The following is an 18,497-nucleotide window of genomic DNA, read 5'->3' as shown; positions in this document are numbered from 1 at the left end:
ATCGACTCTGAGCTGACGGCCAAAACGGTCATCTTGCAACCTTGCTCCACCAGCCATGACGGCAGTATCCACTACAGAACCCGTGCTCATTGCCAACGGCCAAGAGACTGGCATAAAATTGAATGGCTGGACAATTACCACCCGCAAAGCGCCCATTTATAACTCGAGCGAGTTGGACAGGTATGATCCCCTAGATGTCTATTTCCTTGCCCTTCCAAGCCAGCTAACCAGAACACCGCAAATATTTTCTTACAGAGCATCCCAAGAGCTCCCTATTCCCAACCCTGAAATGCTCTTTGGAAACAACCACCTATCACTGTGCCATGAATCCGGCTTGCAGATCACCTTCAAAGCTATCGACGCCTTGAAGCGAGTAGATGCGTCCCCAGCTGCAGCAGAAGGAATAAAAGTCGCTTATGCAGATCATTGGTCCCAAAAAAGGTTAGAAAGCCGATTGATCTGCCGTCACTTAGAATGTGTGAAAGGAAACTGATCTTCATCAGCTAATATACATGTGTTGCAGCGCGGCAGCCCACGAAAAGATTAAAGATGTTGTGAAACCTTACGACTGGACATATACGACCGACTATACTGGAACGATTGAGTCCACTGGAAGTGAATTCAAGCCATCGGAAGAACTTATTGATATTGAACGTCTCAAACGCCCAGATCCGATCATGTTTTATGATGAACTGATTTTATATGAAGATGAGCTGGCAGATAATGGGACTGCGATTCTTAGCTTACGCGTGGTACGCCATCTGCATAACGCATTTGGATGAACCTTGGCTCTTAACTCGTCGTTTGCATTTTAAGCGGGTCATGCCATCATGCTTTCTGATTCTGCTGCGGTTCTTCCTACGGGTCGACGATGTGTTGTTTAGAATAAATGATACCCGCTTTTATCACCAGTTTGGTACAAATCATCTATTACGAGAGTATTCCAGTCGCGAGGAACCGTACAGCAAAGTTCGCGCGGTATGTGCATTGTCATGAATTGGCAAAGCCAACATACTAATGAAGAGAGCTCTAGAAATTGCCAAAACCTCCACCATGGGAGGTTCACAAGAAAGGCACGGAAGATCTGTCGCCATTGACTGATGCAAACTGGGTGGCAAGTGTATTGGCAGCCTTGGGACCCAAGATACCGCAGAATGAATCACAATCAACGCAACCTGGGGTATCAACAGACGGTACAGACGGCAAGTTTGTGCTTGTGTGCGAGAGTTTGTTGATACCTTCATAGAATTATTCCAGCTGATGAATAGTCGAGATAGTAATTAGATTCAAAGAATGTGAGGGTTTGTATATCTTGCCATCAACGAGATGTAGTCTTCAAAGGCCGTTTAGACCGCATGTTGTGCAACGATTATGGACAAAAATTGTATTAGGAACAAGAGTAAACGGGTCATTTACAAGAGCCAATTTCAACACTACAATCCTTCCTTCTGCATTTATCATTCAAACATTAACGCCTTGGCATACCCCGTCCCCGGCCTCGGCCACCTCCGCGTGGCATACCCTGACCCGGCTGCTCGCTTTGCGGATTCTTGACCGTTTCGTCGACGGACAGAATCAAGCACGCTGCTTCCGTGGCTGCTGAAATCATGTTGGTCTTGACCAACGCAGGCTCCCAGACAAATCCATTGTAGTTGTCCGCAATATCTTCAGTTTCCATGTCCACACCATACCATATACCACCTGAGAAAGGAATCGTAAGCTTCATCACATATACTGAAGGAAGCGACTACCCATGCCATACCTTGGCCATGCTTTTGACGCAGCTTGTTGAGGATATCAGTGGCATCGAAACCAGCATTGTCACAAAGCTGACGCGGAATCACTTCCAATGCCTTTGCAAAGGCAGCAATCACCATTTGCTGTTTTCCTTCGATAGTGCGGGAGTAGTCGCGCAAGTATTTTGACAATTCCATCTAGTGATAAAACAGTCGTAAGTACGAACGTCATCCCTAAGATGAGCATCACCTCAAATTACCTCAGTTGCACCACCTCCAGCTACCACCGCCTTGTTTTTGATGGCTCTCCTAACAATCATGATAGCATCGTGTAGACTCCTCTCTACCTCGGCGATGAACTGCTCAGCTCCTCCGCGAAGGACAAGAGTGCACGTCTTGGCTTGAGGGCAACCCTTGAAGAGATTGTACCTCTCGCCACCTATCTGCCTCTCCTCAAAGTGCTCGCAGCTTCCCAAATGCTCGGGCTTGATGTCATTTACTGACGTCTGGATGCTACCACCCACAGCCTTTACCGTCCGAATCAAGTCTTCATTTGGCACACGTCCAGCGCAAAATATGTCCCGGTCCGCAAAGTATTGAGTCGCAAGATCTCCGATAGGAAGTTTCGACAACACAACCTTTGCCCCCGTGGCGACAATCTTCTCTAATTTATCATAGATAATGGACCATTCGGCATCCACGATCGCTTGGTATTCCTGATGAACAAAGTATATGAGATTGAGAAAGTATCTTATCGTGACCAGAAAAACATAGTCTACCTTCACTTCCTCTATCCGAACTTCAGCATTATCTTTTTCCGCCTTTAGTTCCAGTTCAACATTGAGAGAAAGAATCTTTGGGTTTACAAAGCTCTTTGGTTGCTGCTCAAATCCAGCGTAGGAGAACGTCTTCTTGAACGCAACACCATCAATGAGCAGGGAATCCTGCATAGCACCTCCAGGCTGTTTCTTGATTCCAATCATCCTTTCATTGAGCTCTTCCTGATCCAGATGCAGTACTGCATCAACTACCATTTTTGTGAAGAATTCTTTGTGGGAATGAATCAACTTTGACGACATGGACGTTCCAGCACATTTCTCCAGCAGGTCACGGAATTCACTAAAGAATGAATAATGGTGAGACAATGAAACAGCACACGTAGTGACGTGACATGATAAAGATTGGCTTACGCTGCGTTCTGACGTTCAACAGTAACCGCAAGTTCCTTCACTTTGTTCACGGCCTGTAGAGAACACGGAACATTAAAAAACAGATGTATGGCCATTACTGAGATACTGAGGGCATACCAATGTCGATGCTTTACGGAAGCCTTTAATGATAACCTGCGGGGCCACTCCTTCTTCAATGTGGGATTTCACCTCTTTCAAGAGCTCGGCTGCGAAAAGCGTTACACTCGTTGTTCCATCGCCCACCTATGTGATAATACGTTGTTTTTAGGTTAACAAAGTACCCCATTAGCAAGTGGTTTGACCGCTGACGTCTCACCTCCGCGTCCTGCGCTCTTGAGATATCTACAAGTGCCTTTCCGGCTGGGTGGACAACATCTAGTAGCCTCATGATGGTAGCACCGTCGTTCGAGATTGTCACGTTGCCTAGTTGTGAGAGGCGCGTAAGTTGGACGAAAACACTTCAACCATCATTGTCCCAAAAGACAAGGGGGAAACGTATGTCCGCATCTGCGCACCATTGTTTTCCACAATCAGTTTATCCATCCCTCGTGGTCCAAGCGTTGTGCGGATTGTGTCTGCAATAGCAATGCAAGCGTTGATGTTGGACAGTAGCTGTCCTTTTCCCTGGGACGTATCCGTTCCTTCTTTCAGGAGGATAATTTGTGGTTGCTGCCCGATAAAAGACAGTTAGCACGCATTCACAGTCATTACGCTCCCGATGAGCGCGCCATAGAGTTTGACGCGACGAGTAAATCCATTGCAAAAGCACTGTCATACACACCATCATTGGCATTCCGTTCATTGTGGAAACTTTAGATGGGATAAGGATCTAGATCGTATATTGGGTCCTAGTGTCAGGCGCGTGACTCACGGTCCTGGGCAGTTTGTCGCGACGGGTTTTGCAGCTGGTTTGAAATAAATCCAAAATCTTCAAAAGCGATGGATGGCAGATGGATGGATGGAAACGATTTCGTTTGGCGTATCTTTGGATTTAGCAATACGAACGACGGGATGGATGGATGGATGCGATGGATGGGAGATGCCTTCTGCGCTTTTACGTGAATTGGGCCTTTCAAAGGATTGTTCTCAAAGGGCGTGTTTAATATTCTGTTCGGACAAGATTTCGGACACTCCTTGGCTTAGTCAAGACTGTCACGTGTGCTGCAGGATGGAGGGCCGTCAACGACTTGGACTTGCAAGTTGAACATATGGTGGAAATGCGCTTTCCAGACTCGACGGCTTTATGTGATCCTGTCCGTGTTGCCTCCCTGGCCGTATCACTGCTGCAATCAGAGGCGTATCAACCGCTGCTTCTTTTGTCATCCAAATTTGTCAAGGATCGCCACCGACTGTTGGACGGTAGCCCATTTGCAGACCCGGTCGAACTGTTCCAGTGGCAAAAAGACAATGCGCGAGAGTTACTTCAGCTATGGGATGCAGCAAAGGATATGCCGCCAGACACTCCCGTGTATTACCGGGTATGGGACTGTGAAACCGTCCATGCCTGTGTTCCTTTTGCGCGTGACAGGTGGAGCGGACGAGCAGGTTTAGTTGTTCTCTGCAGGGTGGAGAATAAGTGGTTGTTCCACAACCTTTTGGAAACGCCCGCTGGTTTAGAAGCCTATTGTCAGGATTGGTCAAAAAGTATGGAGGAAGCTGTCGACGCCGTAGGGCGACAGAATGAATCACTCGTTGTGAAAGACGTTTGCGATGATGAGAAGGAGTACTGGGAATCGTACGATCTGGTGATGGATGACAAGCCTGTACGTTTTCAACTCAAGATTGTCTCTCATGCAGTTTATTAACAATTCCTGCTTCCACAGGTCGATGCCACTCAGGCTAGTGGTAGTGATCAAGTAGACTCTGATGACGACTATTGGGCAGCCTATGATAAGGCCATGAGCTGACAGTCTTGCTTAATCTCTGAATACTGAACCTTGTAGTCATGTTAAATATGCAAATACCTTGTACATATCCATAATAAAGAAAAAAAAACGTATGAAAATCTCTACGTCCGAAAGAGCATGACATCACATGGCGAGAATGTTAAAATGCCGTTAGCGACGCGCCCTTTTATTTAGACTGAAAACGGCCTCTTGGGAGTCCAAGCCTTTCATTTCAAAAAACTGTCAAAGTAAAATCTACGGATTGGGTATCCTTCAAAAGCATACATCATGGCATCCGACGATATTGTAGACCACAGCATCTTCGACCAGCTGTTGGAGGTATGAGGGTGGGAAGGGGTACCGCTTGTGGATCGTCCGTTTTTTAAAAGGTGACTTGATAGATGGACGAAGATGATGAGGAAAGGAGCTTCAGTAGAGACATTGTTCTCAACTATTTCGAGCAAGCTGAAACCACCTTTGCCAGCATGGATAATTCATTGTGGGTTTCGTCAACTTTTCTCATCCTGACCCTCATCCCGATCATTAGTAATCTGACTCCATTGTTTCTGATTCAGGGGAGCAAAAGACCTACCCTCTCTATCTCGTCTTGGGCACTTTCTCAAAGGTAGCTCGGCAGCTCTGGGTCTCACCAAAGTAAAGGCATCTTGCGAGAAAATACAACACTATGGAAACCTCAAAGATGAGCACGGTTCAGGGAGTATCTCTGAGGACGAGGCCCTAAAGCGAATTGGCGCACTGCTGGCGCAAACCAAGGAAGAATATCGCGAAGCGGAAGACTACTTGAAAAAGTTTTATGCTAGCGCTTAGATATATGGCGACTACTGGGGCGCGAAAATGGATTGACTTTTTTTAACGTGTCTGGAATTTATTCCTCGCTGCCAAAGTTATCGATGATATTTCTGGGTTAGAGGGTTGGAAATTGTGTGGAGATTGAAGGTTGTGGGGGGCATGTGTACGTACCGGCGACGGACGGCCTGTCGAGGGAATTGGTTCTTGTCGTTGCGTTGTTGTTGTTGTCGTCGTTCAATGTAGGATTGCTTCGAAGGAAGTGCCCGAAACTGGCAGTGAGTGGACAGTGCATTGTATCCTATTTCCTTATATTACAATTATAATTCCTCAAATTTGGAGCAAATATCTCTTCGTAGCGCCCTTGTTTTTGGACTTTACCAGAGGAAGCATGATGGGTCCGTAACGCTTTAAAGCCTGTCACTGTGAGCGCCCTTCAGTCGCCATCCTGTCATGTCTCAACGCTACAAAGATCAAATCACTTATATCCGACTATGTTAACTATGCACACAATGATATCGCAAGCAACCAGCTAAAGCAGCAATACAAATTTTTTATAGATCTTCACTAAAGATCTTTCAATTTTTTCTATAAGCATTTCCTCCGGAATTACTAGAGCTGCCAGTGTCCTCCCTGACGCCTGGGCCAAACTTCCGGTCCTTCCTCCTCCACAAAAGCTTGCGAGTGTTGCTGTATCCGCTCACAGTGGGAAGTTGCACACAATGGCTTGCCTTGAATTGTTCGATAAAGATAGGGTCCCACAATTCCGAAGCGATCCCTAAATCTTTGCAGCAACGCATGAGAGCATTGGACTTTGCTCCCTCCGCACAGGTCGGTAGTTTGTCATCGCTAAAGTAGTCTTGTTCCCCGCGTGCTTGTGCAACAAATCGGCCGAGGCAAAACAAGGCGTACTCTCTCGAGATTGTCTTGTTGGTCACTGTATGCGGGCCGCGGGGAATGAGTCCCCAACCTCCGGGGCCAAATGCGCGGTTAAGAATACGGCGATATTTGATTTCAGGAAGGTATAAAAGACCATCTGTAAAGTTGTTGTATCGAGAACCGGTATCAGAACGATTGATATCAAACGGTCGGATTTCACTGCCTCAAATGGCCACCCACCTGGTGTAATTTCGATATCCGCCTCTTTTATAGGTGCTAGCAGAATTTCGGAAATCTCAGGCGGGAAAGGCTCAAAGGACAAACCCTTGTGCGACCTTGTCAAGTCTTCGTACTCTGGGTCGTTCATGAAGGCCGCTTGAGGGCCACGGGAAAGCTCATTCTCAAATGCACTGGTGGCAGGAAATGCAGTGCGGTCGGGTGTAACGGCTGGCTCAACGGTGGCTTTGTCACCGGATGCAGGAGTAGGCGCTTGAGTCTTTGATAAAATTGCGTTTGATGCCCGCGCACAAGTCCAATGAATACCACATTGGTTGAAAGCATAAATAATGTTGCGAAAACACTCACTGCAAAAGGTCGAGTAAGCGAGGCCCTAACAAAGACTCTCGAAGGCAAAATGCCAATACGTGGGCGGAAGCGAAGCATTGTTGTTGCGGATTGCGTGCAATGAAGGAGAAGCTCTTTGGTTTGGGATGACACACCACATTTCAGTGTGAGCGAGTCCGATGGGCCGGACACTTCGGGCGATTCGCTCAGCGTCCTCTGGTTTCTGGCAGTACGGATCTACTCTGACAGCTATTGTGCTGTATCCAGCAATAATAAAAAAAGATGGTTGACGGCTCACCGTACAGCACCAGAATCCCAAAGTCTACGACCAAAAATCGAGCTGCCGTGCAGAAATTCTTTGGCCGTGAATCCAGCACCGACCCTTTTGCCTTTCCCGCTGAAGCTGACAGCCAATCATCCCGCAAGCGAAAAGCCATCACACCGCTAAAGAGTCCGTCAGAAAGAGACGCACGAGGCGGTTCTACTAGCGGGAAGCGAAAACCCCGATCCAGCCTACAGTCAACAGAAAACAATGTGCAAGACACACCCACGCGGACTAAGCGACCAAAGACAGACAAAGACGAGAAGGAAAACGTCCAGGACAAAACCGATGATAATACACCTGCTTCACAGAGGATATCCAAATCACCCGTTGGGACTGTACCCAAAACTCCGAGCAAAAAGTCGAAAACTGCCCAATGCACCGATATCCTGGAGGAGACCGATGATGATACCCCATTATCAGACCGTGCCAACAAGATACGAACACCAGAGCTCAATTCAACCGTCACTCCTAGCAGATATGTTACAAGAATGAAGACTGGTTCGTTAAAGGAAAAGAAACCGTGGGAGCCTGTAGATAGCGAGGATCGGATCGCAACACCGTCCAAACGAGCAGCAAAGGGTGGAACACTAGAAATCGTGGTGGACACCCCGCGACGAAAAAGAGGAAGACCTCCAAAGCATCCAACGGTGGTGGACGATACGTCAGGCAGCCAAATTGAAACACAGGAGGAGGTCATCGTCGTAGACTCTGTGACCCCTCCAAATAAACGAAAGGGACGAATGGCAAAGCGGACCACTCCTTCAAAGGACACACATTGCATCGAGCAGCGGTCGCAGGTGCCAGATCCTCTTTCCGTCCCTTTACCGACCATTGCTGTATCTCCGGAAGAAATAAATAATGCACAAAAACGTATACTGGGACGGATAAATGAGCGGCATGGACCGACCCATCTGATTGGGCTTCAAGAACAATACAAGTGAGTACTTGGTTTGCTTACTGAACCCACCATCAAAAGCTTGACATGTTAACTTTATATCTGGGACGTTAGCAAACTTTATGGCTTGTTGGAGCGTACAGTCCGGGAGAGCGAGAGCAATTCAGTTCTTTTAGTTGGAAATCGCGGCACGGGAAAAACAGTGGTAAGTTTTTGTATTCCCTGAAATGACATGATGGACCGCACACTCAATTCTGGATATTACAAGTAGGTAGTCAATAAAGTACTGAAAGAACTCCAGGACAAGCACGGTGCATCGTCTGGTACACCCACTCCATCCCGTACACTGGCAACGAAAGCGTTCTTTGAGATCCGCTTGAACGGCCTCGTGCAGACGGACGATCGATTAGCTCTTCGAGAGATTGTTCGGCAATTGCATATGGAACAGGACATGGAGGGGCATACTGTAAGCGCGTTTGTTTCCTTTTCTGCTAAGTAGCGTGTTTCTAATTCATCACGGTTGGTTTAATAGGGCTCCTTTGCCGAGTGCCTCTCCTTTGTACTCTCGACACTCCGTGCCGGATCGATGCAGAGTACACCAGTGGTGTTCATATTAGAGGATATCGACCTATTTGCTCAACACCCCAGACAAGCATTACTGTATAACCTGTTTGATATTGCGCAGAGTAGTCAAAATCCTGTTGCAGTTGTTGGTGTTACATGTCGGATAGTGAGTATGTTGTGTTATTGTCACTTGGCCTGATTTATCCTGAACAACTATTGTTCTTTCCTTTTGCTACTCTTATGATAGGATTTCATGGACCTCCTGGAGAAGCGAGTGAAATCACGATTCTCGCATCGACACATCTTCTTTTACCCTCCCGACGCCTTGACAGACTTTACGGCGATTGTGCAGACGGCTTTATCCATTGCTCCTGATGATGGAGTTGGCAATAAAGAGTTTGTTGCGCTGTTCAACAGGCGTGTACAGGTATATATAACTCATGTATTATGTCTCCTATATTGAGACTGATGAGCCGTTTGCAGGATATTCTAAAGCACCCCGATATGGTGAATATCCTCAGAGATACGTTCGAGCTGAGCAAGGACGTGAGAAGCGCAATGAGATTATTTGTACGTTTTTGGCTTCTTCCGGATCTCCACGAAAACCCGTCAATCTCACAGATACATGTTTCGCTGTTGCAGTACGCCCCCATCTACCGCCTTTCGTCCACCTCCCCTTTTCTACAACCAGAAGATATCCTTTCAGCAGCCGCCTCCCAACGTCTTGATCACAAGACGGAAGTGATTAAAGGTTTGCGACGACAAGAAACCTCTTGTTTTTTCACATCACTAAAAGATAAACTAACAACGCCATCACTGTAGGACTGTCAGTTCTCGAACTCTGTCTCCTCATCGCGATGCGACACCAAGAATCTCGTCAAGTGGACACATTTAATTTCGAGATGGTGTATGACGAGTATCGGGAATTTGTGCAACGTGTTAGTGCGCTGGGACGGGGAGGGAATAGCTTGTATTTTGTGAAACCTGTTGCGCTCAAGGTATGGTCTATTGAGAAAGGAGATGGATCAGTCACGTATTGACCTTTTTGGGAGCAGGCTTTTGAGCATCTCTTGGCGTTGGAATTTGTCAAGCGAGTGGAAGGTATTGGAGCGCGGTGTCCCAAAGAGTACCGGATGGTGAGATTAGTTGTTGGAGCGGCGCAAATTGAGATGGGTGTGAAGCGGTATGAGGGCTGTCCTGAAGCGGTGGTCAAATGGTGCGGTTTCTCGTGTGTTTGGGATTTTGGGCTTGTCGAGGGCTTGTGGTTAATGTGTCTTTGCATTGATTTAGGGCCATAGCATAAGGGCACGTCGCATCCCCATTCAAAAGATATGGAGCGTAGAGAGTTGTGGGGTTTGTAAAAACTGCACGAGTTGAATATTCATCCTCCTAGACGATAAGTGTACAACGTAAAAGTGTTAAAACCATTCCTACTTTGGGAGAATCATCCGCATGACGCACTGAAAATGCTCAAAAGACGACATAAACGACAGCAGAATAAACGCACAAGGAATAATGATAATGTGATATAGTATTGCACAACCATGCAGTAAATACGCACTTCATGCAACATAAAAAAAGGACTATAATACAATAAACAAAACTGGAATAAAAATGCTAATCAAAATTGTAACGTTCCAAAACTGTACAGGTGTAGCCAGCCAGGCCACTTTCAATCTTGGCACAGGATCCAAGGATGGTTCCAAATCTCGCGCATCGTGAATCGCTCCTCAATCTTTGTCTTCAACATGCCCGCAATCAGGTCCTTGGCTTCCTTTGAGACTCCCGCTCGGTCCAATTTTTCTGCATCGTATCGACCATTGATGATCATGGCCTGCAATCGAGGAGGAAACCCATCGTTGAAGGGTAAAGCTCCTGTGAGCATCGCATACAAGACACATCCTAAAGACCACAAATCCGAGGCAGGGTTGCTGTGCGTGGTTTGTCGTAGCTCTTCTGGGGCACAATAGTGCAGCGAACCATGACAAAAGACAGGGTCATTTGGAGATGCCCCATTGTGAGACGCCTCCGGCGACGGCGGCGCTAATTCGACAGACAATCCAAAATCGGCAAGTTTTGCGTTTCCTTGAGAGTCCAGCAAGATATTTTCGCACTTGATGTCGCGATGCACCACCTGTATCTCCTCGTGCAAGTATCGAATTGCATCAGCAATCTGCCTGAACAGGTTGCGGGCATGGGCTTCCGATAGACGACCTTCTTTCACGATCAGGTCAAGCAAGTTGCCATCGGTTGCAAGTTCACACACAACAAATACTGCGTCGTCGGCATCCATCAATTCCAGCATTTCCAGGACGTGAGGGTGGCGGAGACGCGCCCAAATAGTTGTCTCATGGTCAATGTGTTGCTGCACATCTTGACCATCTTCCATTCGAGGTTGGTCTTTTTTCACTACTTTTACGGCAACTTTTCCCAACTGTTTGTGGGGTCCGTCAATTACGTCGGCCTCAAAAACGCGAGCGAATGCACCAGATCCAATCTCTCTTCCCAGAAGGAAGTCGCCGACCTGATCACCTTCCGAGTACATCCCATGCACTGCAATAGTAAAGAACAAAAATATGATAAGCGTGTGTTTGAAAACAAGAAAGATCCCAATTAATGCTTACCTGGGCCTTTTGGGGCAGACATGTCGGCCAGCGAAGCCAGAAAAGACACTGCTGGGGACTGCGTTAGCGATGAGTACGACCCGCTTGTCACGGGGGAACTTGCCCCTGAGCTTGTTCGCCTGCGAACAATACTAACGGAGAGACTGTGTCGGGGTCTGTGCATGCCAACCTTGTCCTTCTGTCGTCCATGTGTCCATGTGCGTGAGCCCTCCGGTCCGACAGCGCCAGGTGATGACGCCGTTGACGAGCTTTCGCTTGGCGGGCTTGCCGGGAAACGCGCATAATCGCCATGAGAAAAGTTGCCAGTTGAAGGAATGTTAACGGGAATGGATGGAGATGCAGGCCTATTCTCGCCCGTGGTTGGGCAAAAAGTGTCTACGGGTGGTGGTCGAGTTGTTCGGTTTGCGGAGCAGGGAGATCCATTGTTGGCGCGAGGTGGAGGCGTTTGCCCTCTGGCCAAACCCCGCATGTCCATCACGGGCGTGCCCATCCCAACCGCTCCTACCCCAATCCTCTGCTGTGATTGCTGTGATTGCTGTGGTTGCTGTTGTGGTCTTGGCGAATCTGAGCGATGTGCAGCCGCAGCAGCGGCGAGGCCCGCGGAAAGGCTGGATGTGGATGGGTTTTTATGCGCATAGATGCCACCTTGAGCACTTGACGAGGAACCTGCCCCGCCAAACTTGAATCCCTCCCCTTCAGAAGCCGCCGGCGCAGCCGGTGACTGTTGCGCCAACAAGTACTTTTGACGCAGCTTGGCAGATTTGCAAACCGGTGGGTCCCTAGGAACCTCCGGACGAATAAAATCAAGCGATGTGTAGTTTAAAAGCTCAATGTCACGCGTCGAATAAACTGTTGGTACGGGAGAGTGGGGCGGCGAGATGTTGTCGTTTGCCAGATAACAATCAATGTGTTTTGTGATGCTGGGGCTCTTGTGATGAGAATTCAGGAGCATGAGCCAGTAACTCAAGTTTTGTCTTATACGTTCTGCAAATGGTCCGGTGAGTCTTTTGTCTTTGCAGATCACCTTCTCGCAATCTCTCAACTTACAGTGGGGTTGCGGTTGTCGTTGGCAAGGGCTGGTGCAAATGGCAGAGATGGAATTCGACGACGACGACGATGATGAATGAGCGATGGGAAAATGGCGAGCGTGGGAGAAAAGGCCAGCGTGGGAAAGACAGCCCCGAGGAGGTTTTCTTTCTTTTTGCGTCTGGAAGAGAAAAAAACAGAAAGGCCCCGCACCTTTGGGAAAATCTGATGAGGGAGTGGCCATAATGACAAATAGTTGCATCCGAATACTCGGGAATGGATCCACATCATCCGAGATGGCGGTAACCTTGATAGATAAGGTTCACGTGACCTTATCTGTGGGGAAAGTTGTTTCCCTTACACGTCATAGTGACTTTGCCTTTCACCTCCACGAAAAAGGGGCTTGCTCGCGTGCAAGAAGCGCAAAGGTAACACGCACGTGAAGGCGATCTGATTTGATTTGATTTGCCCAAATCGGGCAATGACGTGTTACCAAAAATAGTGGAGTTTGCATGATGAGGCTTAGTTTCGTAGGCATTTGGATGCGCTTGTTTGGACGTGAAGAGATCTTGGCAATGGAGATTGCAAGTAGGTTGATGGGTACGTCGCAGCATTTGGCTTTGGAAAGTAGGTTTGCCCATAGGTTGGGAGTTAGTCGTTTTCGCAGTCTACTCGCAGTTTGTGTCAAGTGGTCAGTGAGTAATGATGATCGTTTATACATGAGATGCGCGTATAAAGTGACTGTAAGGATCTGACTCGTGAAAGAATGTCCGAATCTACACGGGACGCGCGGGGCTTGGATGGATGTTGATTGCACATGGACAAGAATAGGTTGGATGCCCCAAGAACCCGCAAAAAGTGGCCAAATCCTAGTGTGTTTGCACACATTGCTCAAGGCGAAAGAGATGTTCGAGGTGTGCTCAAGGCGAAAGAGATGTTCGAGATGCACCTTCTGTTGACTAGTCGCATCGGGGCTTTGGTGCTCTTGCACCGAGCACAATGCCAACTGACTTTTGAATAAGAAAAGTATCCTATCTTATCGTACGTACGTAGGACACCGTTATGGGCATTGGTTTCTGCGCAGTGTAGTGGTTTGCACAGCTACTTTTACAGGAGGCTAATGCCATAATCGTTCTCAAATTATGGCCATTTTAATAAATGAATCTACGTTAATTGCTACAAGACTTTATTGATGACTGGAGGATATTTGGTCGGTCCTCTACGTTCGCAGTCCAAACTGTGCCACTTGATGATGACGTTGCCACAAACACTACATTTGAGTGACTATGCCATTCCATGAGACTGAATTGAATTGGCGAAGACGACCCAGATGAGGCGCGAAACGCTTTTCCAATTCGTTCGTGTGCGAATGCAATTGGATTTCGTCGCAGTGACAACAGATTTCACACCACTTCACCATTCATAATGGCTTTGTTGCATCTAGAGGTCCGTTCCCTCATAATGCAGCTCTTTTGTGCTAAATCTGTGCGTGCAGCGTTCATTGACTTGGTGCTGTCCCGATTTCTTGTGATCTAGGATTATCTGGACAGTATGTACATGGACCAATATTGAATCTGTCATGCTCTAGATCTAGTGCAAAGCATCTAAATCTCGCGACGACTCTAGCTATAGAATCACTGCCAGGGGAACTCGCACGGAACTTTACTTTGGTCAGTATGGCGTTCGCTGTGCTGCGAGCCCGGATTGATTACTCAACTTATTGTTGAATGAATCCAGATGCGGGAACTGGATGCAAGGGCTCAAGATGCTGTATCGAATATTGAGGAACAGACTTCAAAGTTTATGGAAGACTTGCGAACATTGACGCCAGAGGAGCGAGTTGCGCTGCTGCAAAATATAGCAAAGTCGTTCAAGGACACGTTGAAGCATGGGGAAGATAAGGTTGCTCTGGCGGTTCAGACGTATGACATGGTGGGCAGTGATTGCTTCAGGTTTTTGCGCAACATGGAACCCTGCGCTTACGTTGTTTCCGGACGAAGGTGGATCGACATATTAGAAGACTGGACGATGATTTAAACAAGTTTGAGGAGGAGCAAATGACAGGACCTGGTCTTATAAGAAGTTCAAACACGTATGGATCAGAATCAATGAAAGGAAGACTTGACAAGAGCGCTTTGGCTGGCCGAGGCGAGAAAAGGGCAGAAGGTGAAGCCTTGGTCCCTGGTTTTGCGTCTGGGTGTAAGCCGTATTGACAAACCCCATTTACTTTGCAGCATCTTCTATGGAAACTCCAAAGAGTAAGCTAAAGAAGACTTATATTTGTCGGCCGTCTTCTCTCATCATTTTTCAACTGCATTTAGAGTATAAAAAGAACAAAACAATTGATGAACGTGAGAAGGCGAGGGATGCATTGGAAACTCCCAAGAGGACTCAAACCATAAAGACCGCTACGAGCTCGACCCGAAGAGTTACCCAACATCATGCAAAAAAGGAGAGGAAAGGGTGCGTTCATCATGCAAATGTCCTTTATTTTGACGAGAGATGAAATTTCAACTGTAGCAGCAGCGAAATAAAGCAAACAAAGGACAAGACAAATGTGCTTGATATGCCGATTGATCCAAATGAGCCTACGTATTGCATATGTAACCAAGTATCATTTGGAGACATGATTGGTAAGGTTGCATTGCTTTGCTCTGGAGACTGTCAACGCGGGTTTAACCATGTTTTCATCTTTTTTAGCGGTAAGAGTATTCTGGAGCTTGATACCTGTCTATTTGATGTAGCATAACGCTTCCTCCTTTCACTATGGTAATTAGTGCGATAATGACGACGTAAGTGTTTCACTGCTCCTTAAACACGTTTCTTCTCTTCACCCAACAATATCCCTTGCTCTCTTGCTCTAGTGCCCTATCGAATGGTTCCATTACGCTTGCGTTGGACTATCGGCCCCTCCCAAGGGCAAATGGTATTGTCCAGAGTGCGGAGGTGACCATTCAAAGGTGAGCTATACGGTGAATCCCAATGTGAGGGAGTATACTACAACTCACTGTTATCTTTAGAAGTGACCCATTAGGACTGTTTTCGGTGGGGTATGTTTTTTCTGCTTAACTGTATATATTGCTTGGTAGCTGGAAAACTCGGGGGTGAGGAAGATACTCTTTTAGTCAAGATAATAGTACAATCTTTTGGTTTATGCGCTGTTTCCAATCCGTTTCACAAAAGATTTTGTATTGCGCATTGCAATTTCGAAACCCAGCCTGTTGCTTTATCTCTTAATGTCGTTTTCCTGGTGACTATTTATTTTGCGCACATGCTCCAGGCGACAACAAAGCCATAAGAAGCAAACGATTTCAGATGAATCCTGCGAAAGACAAAACTCCGCTGACGACTCACCATACGCTGCGCCACATATGAATCACTGATAAGATCTTGATCGATCACGTGTCCAGATTTCAAATTGCCGAAATGTTCCATAAAAGACGGCGAGACCTTGTGATCTGCACTTTTCATCTGCTGCCTCTGTATAGGCCGACCAATACCCTCCGCCTAGACTCTTTACCACAATCTTGCCCATTATGACTATTTCGGTACGTGAAGCATGCACTCTTCATCCTCTCCTGTTGCTTATGGTTAATGCTCATAAACTAGGCACCTACTCCACGTACGCTCTACGACAAAATATGGGACGATCATGTTGTCGAACAAATGCCGGATGGAACTTGTTTGATATATATTGACCGTCACCTTGTGCACGAGGTCACTTCTCCTCAGGCCTTTGAGGGTTTGAGGAATGCTGGAAGGAAGGTGCGAAGAGGTGACTTGACTCTGGCGACCGTCGATCACAATATTCCTACGACTGGGAATCGTAAGGTATGCTTTTGTGCATAACTTGGTAGTCTGATGAGTGGTTGTTAAACTTGCGTCTCTGTAGAATTTCAAATCCATTGCCACATTTGTTGATGAGATTGAATCCCGCACTCAGTGTCAAACTTTGGAAGAAAATGTCGCCGAATTTGGTGTTACATACTTTGGCTTGAGTGACAAACGCCAGGGTATTGTTCATGTTATCGGTCCTGAGCAGGGATTCACTCTGCCAGGAACTACCCTCGTCTGTGGCGATTCGCACACTTCGACCCATGGAGCTTTCGGTGCTCTTGCCTTTGGTATTGGTACATCCGAGGTGGAACACGTTCTTGCTACACAAACTATTCTTCAAAAAAAGTCAAAGAACATGCGAATTCGGGTCAATGGTGAAGTGCCTGAAGGAGTCAACTCAAAAGATGTTATTTTGCACATTATTGGTGTCATTGGTACGGCTGGTGGTACAGGACATGTTATTGAGTTTTGCGGGTCGGCACTGGAATCCATGTCCATGGAAGCGCGCATGTCCATCTGTAATATGGCCATTGAGGCTGGTGCACGAGCTGGAATGATTGCCCCAGACGAAATCACGTTTGAATACCTAAAAGGACGTCCTCTTGCTCCAAAAGCCGGTGAAGAATGGGACGCTGCAGTCGCATACTGGCGATCTCTACGATCGGATCCTGGAGCAAAATACGATATTGAGGTCGAGATCAACGGACAAGAAATTATTCCCACTGTGACTTGGGGGACGAGTCCGCAAGATGTGGTGGCCATTACTGGAAATGTGCCGGACCCCTCAAAGGTTGAAGACGCTGGAAAACGGGCGGCTATGGAGAGGGCGTTGGCTTACATGGGCCTGGAACCCAACACGAAGATGACCGACATCCCCGTTGACAAGGTTTTCATTGGCTCTTGCACAAACTCACGAATTGAGGATCTGCGGTCCGCTGCGCGTATCGCTTACGGACGCAAGGTCGCCCCGAATGTCCACGCTATGGTCGTTCCTGGTTCCGGGCTTGTCAAGCAACAGGCTGAAGCGGAAGGCTTGGATAAGGTCTTTATCGAAGCCGGTTTTGATTGGCGCGAGGCCGGTTGCTCCATGTGTCTAGGAATGAACCCCGATCAGCTCAAGCCTTTGGAGCGCTGTGCATCAACCTCAAATCGGAACTTTGAGGGACGGCAGGGACCTAAGGGCCGTACCCACCTTGTAAGTCCGGCCATGGCCGCTGCAGCCGCGGTTACAGGACACCTGGCGGATGTGAGGGAGTTGTTGAACGGATCCGCCCCCGCTAGCCAGCTAAACATTACTGTGACGGTTCGCGACTCTAAGGAATTTTTGGGCACGGATATTTTGACGCCAGCCACGCAAGAATTGGTAGAGACAAGTGACACGACGACAGTTACTGCACCTATTACGGGGTCCGCGGGCGGAATGCCCAAGTTTACCGTGTTGAAGGGCATCGCAGCGCCTCTGCCCATGTCTAACGTTGATACGGACATGATCATTCCTAAGCAGTTCCTAAAGACGATCAAACGTACCGGTCTCGGAAAATCCTTGTTTTACGAACTCCGATATGACACTGCCACCAACACTCCCCTCCCGACTTTTGTCCTCAACACGCCACCCTACACACAAGCGTCCATTCTGGTTGCTGGAGAGAACTTTGGTTGTGGGTCTAGTCGTGAGCACGCTCCTTGGGCTCTGCAAGACTTTGGAATCCGGTGTATTATTGCCCCATCGTTTGCCGACATCTTTTTTAACAATTGCTTCAAGAATGGCATGCTGCCTATTCCTCTTCCTGCAGCCACTGTGTCTATTCTGATGGCTGATGCACAAGAAGGGAAACACTTGGAAATTGATCTACCTGCCCAAGTCATTCGACGTGAAAATGGTGAAGAGATTCCCTTCAAGGTTGAAGAATTCCCAAAGCACTGCTTGATAAATGGGTTGGATGACATTGGCCTCACGATGCAAAAGGATGCTCTCATCAAGGTATTTGAAGGCAAGAGAAGCCGAGAGTGGCCGTGGTTGGATGGTGTGGGGTACCGTGGAAAGGTTGTCAAACCGTTTGTCGAGCAAAAGCCAAAGATGGATTGGTAGATTTTCAATATGTAAAAAAGAAATCCGTCATGTAAAAATACCAAGAATTGCATTTGTTTTTATTCACAAAGGGAT

General features: G+C 47.4%; 9 protein-coding genes across 9 annotated transcripts; 6 read left to right on the top strand and 3 right to left on the bottom strand.

Annotated features, from left to right (window-relative positions):
• Positions 1-54: 54 nt before the first annotated feature.
• SPPG_04232 (uncharacterized protein) lies at positions 55-1,432 on the top strand (the record flags this gene model as incomplete). The annotated part of the gene is made up of 5 exons (XM_016752475.1): positions 55-180; positions 256-441; positions 524-752; positions 817-978; positions 1,034-1,432. Coding segments are annotated over 5 exons (916 nt in total), but the record flags the coding sequence as incomplete, so codon positions are not given.
• On the bottom strand, positions 1,359-4,041 carry SPPG_04231 (T-complex protein 1 subunit eta). Its single transcript, XM_016752474.1, has 9 exons — positions 3,708-4,041; positions 3,442-3,595; positions 3,243-3,349; positions 3,044-3,169; positions 2,927-2,979; positions 2,516-2,855; positions 1,997-2,452; positions 1,763-1,934; positions 1,359-1,701 (listed from the first exon to the last, which is right to left on the bottom strand). Exons 1-9 carry the CDS (start codon positions 3,726-3,728, stop codon positions 1,469-1,471), a joined length of 1,662 nt encoding a protein of 553 aa, XP_016609179.1. The 5' UTR covers positions 3,729-4,041; the 3' UTR covers positions 1,359-1,468.
• Positions 3,988-4,933, top strand: SPPG_04230 (uncharacterized protein). Its single transcript, XM_016752473.1, has 2 exons — positions 3,988-4,689; positions 4,750-4,933. Exons 1-2 carry the CDS (start codon positions 4,135-4,137, stop codon positions 4,831-4,833), a joined length of 639 nt encoding a protein of 212 aa, XP_016609178.1. The 5' UTR covers positions 3,988-4,134; the 3' UTR covers positions 4,834-4,933.
• A 4-nt stretch (positions 4,934-4,937) lies between these two features.
• Positions 4,938-6,121, top strand: SPPG_04229 (uncharacterized protein). Its single transcript, XM_016752472.1, has 3 exons — positions 4,938-5,151; positions 5,214-5,311; positions 5,388-6,121. Exons 1-3 carry the CDS (start codon positions 5,101-5,103, stop codon positions 5,638-5,640), a joined length of 402 nt encoding a protein of 133 aa, XP_016609177.1. The 5' UTR covers positions 4,938-5,100; the 3' UTR covers positions 5,641-6,121.
• SPPG_04228 (uncharacterized protein) lies at positions 6,098-7,419 on the bottom strand. The gene is made up of 3 exons (XM_016752471.1): positions 7,084-7,419; positions 6,739-6,994; positions 6,098-6,655 (listed from the first exon to the last, which is right to left on the bottom strand). The coding sequence occupies exons 1-3, from the start codon at positions 7,159-7,161 to the stop codon at positions 6,198-6,200; spliced, it is 792 nt and encodes a 263-aa protein (XP_016609176.1). The 5' UTR covers positions 7,162-7,419; the 3' UTR covers positions 6,098-6,197.
• Positions 7,266-10,467, top strand: SPPG_04227 (uncharacterized protein). Its single transcript, XM_016752470.1, has 10 exons — positions 7,266-8,324; positions 8,397-8,487; positions 8,554-8,748; positions 8,815-9,012; positions 9,094-9,273; positions 9,330-9,416; positions 9,489-9,597; positions 9,669-9,844; positions 9,902-10,062; positions 10,137-10,467. Exons 1-10 carry the CDS (start codon positions 7,345-7,347, stop codon positions 10,147-10,149), a joined length of 2,190 nt encoding a protein of 729 aa, XP_016609175.1. The 5' UTR covers positions 7,266-7,344; the 3' UTR covers positions 10,150-10,467.
• SPPG_04226 (CAMK/CAMKL protein kinase) lies at positions 10,353-12,667 on the bottom strand. Its single transcript, XM_016752469.1, has 3 exons — positions 12,518-12,667; positions 11,471-12,454; positions 10,353-11,399 (listed from the first exon to the last, which is right to left on the bottom strand). The coding sequence occupies exons 2-3, from the start codon at positions 12,420-12,422 to the stop codon at positions 10,519-10,521; spliced, it is 1,833 nt and encodes a 610-aa protein (XP_016609174.1). The 5' UTR covers positions 12,423-12,454; positions 12,518-12,667; the 3' UTR covers positions 10,353-10,518.
• A 1,566-nt stretch (positions 12,668-14,233) lies between these two features.
• On the top strand, positions 14,234-15,604 carry SPPG_04225 (uncharacterized protein; the record flags this gene model as incomplete). Its single annotated transcript, XM_016752468.1, has 8 exons — positions 14,234-14,428; positions 14,497-14,662; positions 14,731-14,754; positions 14,818-14,959; positions 15,017-15,088; positions 15,361-15,456; positions 15,517-15,546; positions 15,586-15,604. 8 exons carry the CDS (start codon positions 14,234-14,236, stop codon positions 15,602-15,604), a joined length of 744 nt encoding a protein of 247 aa, XP_016609173.1.
• Positions 15,605-15,946: 342 nt separating this feature from the next.
• Positions 15,947-18,492, top strand: SPPG_04224 (3-isopropylmalate dehydratase). Its single transcript, XM_016752467.1, has 3 exons — positions 15,947-16,044; positions 16,106-16,327; positions 16,389-18,492. Exons 1-3 carry the CDS (start codon positions 16,033-16,035, stop codon positions 18,420-18,422), a joined length of 2,268 nt encoding a protein of 755 aa, XP_016609172.1. The 5' UTR covers positions 15,947-16,032; the 3' UTR covers positions 18,423-18,492.
• Positions 18,493-18,497: the final 5 nt, after the last annotated feature.

This window comes from Spizellomyces punctatus (genome assembly GCF_000182565.1).
Source record: "Spizellomyces punctatus DAOM BR117 chromosome Unknown supercont1.6, whole genome shotgun sequence".
Taxonomy (NCBI): domain Eukaryota; kingdom Fungi; phylum Chytridiomycota; class Chytridiomycetes; order Spizellomycetales; family Spizellomycetaceae; genus Spizellomyces; species Spizellomyces punctatus.
This window is presented reverse-complemented; position numbering and strand designations above follow the sequence as displayed.

Bases quoted from the DNA above. Each gene is read 5' to 3' on its own strand.
- SPPG_04224 (XM_016752467.1), top strand. The intron at 16,328-16,388 runs GTATGCTTTTGT...GCGTCTCTGTAG, and splicing joins CTACGACTGGGAATCGTAAG to AATTTCAAATCCATTGCCAC.
- SPPG_04227 (XM_016752470.1), top strand. From the start codon at position 7,345: ATGGTTGACGGCTCACCGTACAGCACCAGAATCCCAAAGTCTACGACC. The intron at 8,488-8,553 runs GTAAGTTTTTGT...TATTACAAGTAG, and splicing joins GCGGCACGGGAAAAACAGTG to GTAGTCAATAAAGTACTGAA. The intron at 8,749-8,814 runs GTAAGCGCGTTT...TTGGTTTAATAG, and splicing joins AGGACATGGAGGGGCATACT to GGCTCCTTTGCCGAGTGCCT.
- SPPG_04231 (XM_016752474.1), bottom strand. From the start codon at position 3,728: ATGAACGGAATGCCAATGATG. The intron at 2,980-3,043 runs GTATGCCCTCAG...TGTTCTCTACAG, and splicing joins TCCGTAAAGCATCGACATTG to GCCGTGAACAAAGTGAAGGA. The intron at 1,935-1,996 runs GTAATTTGAGGT...TTTTATCACTAG, and splicing joins CTGGAGGTGGTGCAACTGAG to ATGGAATTGTCAAAATACTT.
- SPPG_04228 (XM_016752471.1), bottom strand. From the start codon at position 7,161: ATGCTTCGCTTCCGCCCACGTATTGGCATTTTGCCTTCGAGAGTCTTT. The intron at 6,995-7,083 runs GTGAGTGTTTTC...ATTTTATCAAAG, and splicing joins CGCTTACTCGACCTTTTGCA to ACTCAAGCGCCTACTCCTGC. The intron at 6,656-6,738 runs GTGGGTGGCCAT...ACAACTTTACAG, and splicing joins GGATATCGAAATTACACCAG to ATGGTCTTTTATACCTTCCT.
- SPPG_04226 (XM_016752469.1), bottom strand. From the start codon at position 12,422: ATGCTCCTGAATTCTCATCACAAGAGCCCCAGCATCACAAAACACATT. The intron at 11,400-11,470 runs GTAAGCATTAAT...TTACTATTGCAG, and splicing joins GTCTGCCCCAAAAGGCCCAG to TGCATGGGATGTACTCGGAA.
- SPPG_04230 (XM_016752473.1), top strand. From the start codon at position 4,135: ATGGTGGAAATGCGCTTTCCAGACTCGACGGCTTTATGTGATCCTGTC. The intron at 4,690-4,749 runs GTACGTTTTCAA...CTGCTTCCACAG, and splicing joins TGGTGATGGATGACAAGCCT to GTCGATGCCACTCAGGCTAG.
- SPPG_04229 (XM_016752472.1), top strand. From the start codon at position 5,101: ATGGCATCCGACGATATTGTAGACCACAGCATCTTCGACCAGCTGTTG. The intron at 5,152-5,213 runs GTATGAGGGTGG...GTGACTTGATAG, and splicing joins TCTTCGACCAGCTGTTGGAG to ATGGACGAAGATGATGAGGA. The intron at 5,312-5,387 runs GTGGGTTTCGTC...TTTCTGATTCAG, and splicing joins GCCAGCATGGATAATTCATT to GGGAGCAAAAGACCTACCCT.